The 6,249-nt window shown below is 42.9% G+C and overlaps 2 protein-coding genes across 2 annotated transcripts in view; one reads left to right on the forward strand and one right to left on the reverse strand.

Moving 5' to 3' along the window:
* Positions 1-780, reverse strand: part of ASF1A (anti-silencing function 1A histone chaperone) — a 27,833-nt gene extending 27,053 nt beyond the window's left edge. The window contains exon 1 of the mRNA XM_012650547.1: positions 329-780. Coding sequence (XP_012506001.1) covers positions 329-437 — 109 coding nt within the window. The 5' untranslated portion in view covers positions 438-780. The remainder of the gene's footprint in view (positions 1-328) is intronic.
* MCM9 (minichromosome maintenance complex component 9) overlaps positions 1-6,249 on the forward strand; it is an 80,998-nt gene that overhangs the window by 47,250 nt on the left and 27,499 nt on the right. Inside the window, exon 6 of the mRNA XM_012650544.1 lies at positions 9-357. Coding sequence (XP_012505998.1) covers positions 9-357 — 349 coding nt within the window. The remainder of the gene's footprint in view (positions 1-8; positions 358-6,249) is intronic.

Genomic DNA, 6,249 nt, shown 5'->3' on the forward strand with positions numbered 1-6,249 from the left:
GGGGCCAGCCGGAGCGCCCCCGGGCCGGCGCCGCGGGCGCGAGTGCGGGTCCCGCGAACCGCCTGCCCGCCAGACAAAGCTGACAACATGGCTACCTCCGCTCGAACAAGTTCCTCGCAAGTTGAGCCACGGCGGGCGCCGGGGCTGCGGCCGAACGCAGCGCGCGCCTCGGCGGCCGTCGTCCGTCAACTTCAAGTTTCCCTCCGCGGAGCCCAGCCCGCAGCCCGCCCGGCGCCGAGGACGGCCGCCCCGCCGAGGCCGGGCCCGGGAAACTTTCAACGTCTGCAGCCCGCAACTGACAGCCCGGGCGGCGGGTGTCGCGACTCACCTTCAGACAGGTCTTCGATGCACTCGAAGGTGATCTCGAACTGGAACGGGTTGTAGAAAGGGGAAGGGTTATCCAGCACCACTACATTGTTCACCTGAACCTTTGCCATATTTTGAAAAAAAAAAAACAAACAATGGAAACTGGGGCTTGTTGCGGCACAATAAAGTCCAGCGCGTGGCCGCTCGGGAGAGCGCAGACCCCCGCCCCGGTGCCTGCCCGACGTCGTGCAGCGGCGACTTGAGAAACTTTTTTTTTCCTCTTTTTATTTACACGGGAGCACTCCACAGTGTTTTGCAGCTTTCCTATTTCACTAAACTACAGCCCATTCTGCTCTGATAACTAGCAGCGTTGCCCGCGATTGGCTGCACCTGAGCTCTGACCCTCCTCCTCCAGCGAGGGCCTCGGCAGCGAGCAAGATGGGCTCCTGCTCCCGGAACGGACTCGGAAACTTTAACTGCGGCTCCACCTGCTGGTGTGGATTAGGACAAAGGCGGAGAACAAAGTGAGTGGAATAAGGGCTGGGAGGCCCGCGCGGAGGCCGCCGCCGGCGGCGGGGGGAGGGGCGGTGCAGGCCCCGCCCCCGGCCCGGCGACTCCCGCGCCTCACGTCGGGCGTGGCCGCGCCGGGGGCGTGGCCCCGCTGAGGAGGCGTGGCCCCGCTTGGTGGGGGTGCGATCTCGGTCTCTCCCCGCCCCTCGGGTTTGCTTCGTGTTGGTTTTTTGGGGGTTTTTGGGTTTTTTCCTCCTTTTAACGGTGTTTTTACATCAGTGCTATGGCTATGCCGGCTCTCCTGAATTTAGGAGATGAAATTCCGTTGTCTATACTAGATTAGGTTCAGCTATGTGTCGGGTAGTATTTGGATTAGAGAGAGGGTTGATTGCAGTGGAAATAAACTGCATTTTATAGACCGATGTCAGCTCGAAAAGAGCAAAGCCATTTTGGAAATCTAGTTCTTGGCCACTGTACGTTTGGGCACGACAGCGCCGTTGAGTAGACGTAAAATGAAGGGCAAGGAGATGATTTTCCCCACACACACTAGTTGGAAAATCAAAATAGGTAATCTTTGGGCGGCACCTGAGGCTTCTTTTTCCCATTTCACATCTGAAAAGTCCTAGAACAAGAAAAAAAATTACAAGAGATGTGATCAGTTACAGCCCCGGTTACTGCCTTTTGGGCAGCGTAGCAGGAACATAAAAGGAGAAAATGGAAGTGTCAGAAGACCAAAAGAGCAACAAATATAACAGGAATAGGAAAGAACACAAAGGCACACCAAGACATTTGATCTTCAAAAAAATGTGTGACCTAAACCGTTAGTAAATGAAAATTTATGGCACGACAAGTAAATTCTGAGGAGCCTTTGCTTGCCTGTAACCAGTTCAGGGTCTGAACTGAGGAAATGTATTAGTTTATGCTTGGCTAGGATTGTGGGGAAAGGGAAATCTTTTAACACGTTTGTGAACTCAGACTATTTCCGTTTACTAAGTAAGAGTGGTGTAAAGGTTGGTTTTGTTACTTGTTATTCATAATCCATTGTTTTTCCTAAGTGTTGTTAATGAAACCACCAAACTTGAGCGACTCCCAAGCAGCTAACCATATTGCAACAGATAAGTCACTTAGAATGTCTTCATTTATTAAGTACCCAAGGGGGCCCACCTGATGCTTGGAGAGATGCATGGAATGTAACCCTCAGCTCACTTCTCTACAGATTACTTGGGGGAAGGATGGCTCAAAGAGATTGTTTTGGCTCTAACATGAACAAAGCCTACACTAGTGCCTAGGGCAGAAATGAATGAACCCAGTTAGCTGTTGTTACAGACTTAATTATGTCTCCCTTGAATTCATATGTTGAAGAACTCTAAACCCCTAGTACTTTAGAATGTAACTGTATTTGGAGATTGGGCTTCTAAAGAGGTGATTAAGTTAATTGAGGCCATTAGAGACGACCCTAATCTAATCTCACTGATGTTCTCATAACAAGGGGAAATTTGGACATAGGAGCACACACGCACAGAGGAAAACACCAAGAAGGCAGCCATTTGCAAGCCAAGGAAAGAGACCTCAGAAGAAACCAAACCTACCAACACTTCGATCTTGGATTTCTAGCTTCCAGAACTGTGAGAAAATAAATTTCTATTGTTCCAGCCACCCAGTCTATGATATTTTATGGCAGCCCTAACAAACTAATATAGCTATAAGATTTTTTTCCTCATAATTAAGCTTGTTTGAGAATTGAAACTTATTTAATCCAAATATTGGTCAGTTATCAAGTGCTTTCTGTGGTATGAAATGAAGTGGTCATTTAGCCTCGCCAGTAGGAAGGAGTGTAGTGTATTGTGGAATGGCTATGGCCATTCTTCAGAGGAAGAATCTACCATTGGGCACACAGTTTGATCTCTGAAGAGACAATATGTAGCATCCCTCCATGGATCCAAGGCACCTATACAGAGAACTTCTAAGAATCTGAAACTTGAAGTTAAATTGAGGTCACGCACAAAACAAAATGAAAGAGTGAATTTAAATGTACTAGAATTAAATTGTGCTGAATTAAAATGTATTAGAACTGGCATCAAATCCATTCTCAGTTCCTGCCCTCTACAAAAGTTACCATAGGAATGGAGGTACTAACCTCTTGCCTTTGTTCAAATCCTAGATTTTACCTGAGGTAATTAAATTATCAATGTGTTGAATTGTCTTTAAAGAGTCGTTTGTATTATTGTTCCTTTTTTTTTTTTTCGTGAGACAGAGTCTTGCTCTGTTGCCTGGGCTAGGGTGCCGTGGAGTCAGCCTAGCTCACAGCAACCTCAAACTCCTGGGCTCAAGGGATCCTCCAGCCTCAGCCTCCCAAGTAGATGGAACTACAGGTGTTTGCCACCATGCCCAGCTAATTTTTTCTGTTTTTAGTTGTCCAGCTCATTTCTTGCATTTTTAGTAGAGATGGGGTCTCGCTGTTGCCGAGGCTGGTCTCGGACTCCTGAGCTCAAGCAGTCCTCCCACCTTGGCCTCCCAGAGTGCTAGGATTACAGGCATGAGCCACCATGCCTGGCCATTGTTCCCATCTTTTTAAAAAATTCTCATGTAAGGCTTGTTTTAATATGGTCTTTAGTTAGTTTAAAAGGCTCCCTTTTATTAGTGACAGGATATGTCAAAATTTAATGACAGTTTTAAATACAATTTTCTCTGTGTAAGTGGAATATAGAGATTTGCTGGAGTTTACAGACATTTCCAAATGGAATAAATTATATAGTAATGATTTTAATAATAACTCATTACGTATATACGGAGAGCATTTATTATGTGAAATTTTTGTGCTGTGCTCTGTGAAATAGATATAAAACATACGAAGACCTTATGGTCCAGTAGGAAAGGTAACTATGTAATCAAATAAGTATGGTGCAGAATAGAAAGTGTTAGATGCAACTTTAAGCAATTATGTTAAAATAGGCAAAAGAAAAAATGTTTTCTTTACCATTTGTAAAAACTTTTAAATAACATATTTTTGAGCCTCACAATATTCTATGTGTGGTAGGAGAGTAAGGTATTATCATCCCATATGACAAATGAAGACGCTGGTGCTCAGAAACCCACTCCTCTAATTACTGTCCTAGTATCTTTCTACTCTCAGTACTGCGTCAGGCAAAATTTAGAGTGGGCTTTATGTATAGGAAAATGGATTGGTATCATTTTCTGGAAGAACACACAGGCTAGCAGACACTGTAGTAATAACTGGCTCAATGAACTCTTGAGGAATAAAACTCCATTAATGGAGTTGGCCCAGGTACGTACTGGAAATGAGAGGAGGACTCAGCCAAGCCAAAACTGGGGGAGTCTCCCTGTTGAGACACTACAGATATTGAGCTTCCTGTTTGCAACAGGGACAGTTGGGAAATAGGGAGGATGGAGCTACTCATCCTGGAATGCATCCTTATACTTTTTATAAGGTTTGATGTCTGTGACATAAAATGTACTTCCTTCCCATTCTCTACTCCACCTCATTAATAAAAGTTTCATTGTTTGGTCTTTATTGCTACCCACCATAGGTTAGACGTTTCTTAAAGATACAAGCTATATCTCATCCCTTGTCCATAGCTGGACTATACTGTTAAACACTTTTGGATAGTTTTAAATATCATTCAGCTTTCTGAAGCACCGTGATTATGTTTATTGACAGTTTCTTGATGTTAATATTATCATGTCTTTGACCGGAAGAATGTGAATGGAAGTGCCTAATAATTACTTTGTTTCTTATACTAGTTTTTTTTTTTCTTTTCTTTAACCATGTCTTCTTGGTCTTTATAACTCAAGCTCCTTCTAACCTCATTTTTCCTCTTGAACTCAGTCTCCACTTATAGTCCATTTTCCTTCATGTTTTATATTCCATCATTTTCTCTCTAACCCCTTGCCTCTCCCATTCATCAGAGGCTCTTTTCTTAATACCAGGAAAAAAGCAATGATCAGTAGAGAGAGCACTCAAATCTTTAAAACATCTCTAGGCTAGACCACTGCTTGCACTAAGCCATTGCTAAGCTTTTCTAGTCGGTTACTATAGAGACAAATGACATTAGATGGAGTCATGCTTGGCAAAAGCTAGACAAGTAGGCAAGGCCGTTTACAAAGAGTCAAAAACTAGAAAGATAGGGAGGGGAAAGCTTTCACAATTGAACTAATAGGCAATTAATTGGTAGGTATTTGGTTGGGTAGAATTTGCCTGCTAAGGCTTTGAACCCAACATACAAAGAATCCACCTCCAAGTACCCCTGGTGTGATTGCACAATAATATCTTTTAAATAACAGCTTTGCTGAGATATCGTTCACTCAATTAAAGTGTCTGAGCCAATAGCTTTTAGAATATTCAGAGTTGTGCAGCCATGACCACAATCAATTTTAGAATATTTTCATCATCTCAAAAAGATTCTTTGTGGCCTTTAGCATCCCCCTTCTCACCCCTGTGCTCTCATCCCCTAGCAGTAGGCAACCACTAAATTACTTTCTGTCTCTATATATTTGCCTATTCTAGACGTCTCATATAAATGTAATCATGTAATATGTAGTCTTTTGTGACTAACATCTTTCAAGCATAATATTTTGATATTTTCATCCATGTTGTGGCATATATTGATACTTCATTTCTTTTCATTACCCAATATTCCATTACATGGATATACCACATTTTATTTATCCATTCAGTCAGTTGATGGACATTTGTGTTGCTTCCACTTTTTGGCTATTGTGAATAATGCTGCTGTGAACATTTGTGTACAGATTTTTGTGTGGGACAAATGTTTTCATTTCTCTGGATGTGTGCTTAGCAATGGCATTGCTGGATCACGTGTGGTAACTCCTTTTGAGGAGCTACCAAACAGTTTTTTTAAAATGGCTGCACCATTTTACATTCCCACCAGCATTCCAATTCCTCCACATCCCCACCAACACTTGTTATTATGTCTTTTTGATTATGGCCATGGTGGTGTGTGAAGTAGTATCTCATTATGGTTTTAATTTGCATTTCCCCAATGGCTAAAGATGTTGAACATCCTTCATTTGCTTATTGGCCATTTGTATGTCTTCTATGGGGAATTCTCTATTCAGATTTTTTTGCCCTCCCTCCTTTTTTTTAAGTAGAGATAGAGTCTCATTATGTTCCCCAGGCTGAACTTGAACTCTTGGGCTCAAATGATCCTCCCACCTCTGCCTCCCAAGTAGTGAGACTACAGGGGTGCACAACCATGCTGATTCTGTCTCCCTTTAAAAATTGGGTCATTTGTCCTTTTGTAATTGAGTTGTAAGAGTTCTATATATATTCTAAAGACAAGTCTCTTATCAAATTCATGGTTTGCTAACATTTTCTCTTTTTCTGTAGGTTATCTTTTAATTTTCTTGGTGGTACCATTTGCAGCATAAAAGCTTTAAATTTTGATGAAGCCC

Source organism: Propithecus coquereli, unplaced genomic scaffold (assembly GCF_000956105.1).
Source record: "Propithecus coquereli isolate 6110/MARCELLA unplaced genomic scaffold, Pcoq_1.0 Scaffold331, whole genome shotgun sequence".
Taxonomy (NCBI): domain Eukaryota; kingdom Metazoa; phylum Chordata; class Mammalia; order Primates; family Indriidae; genus Propithecus; species Propithecus coquereli.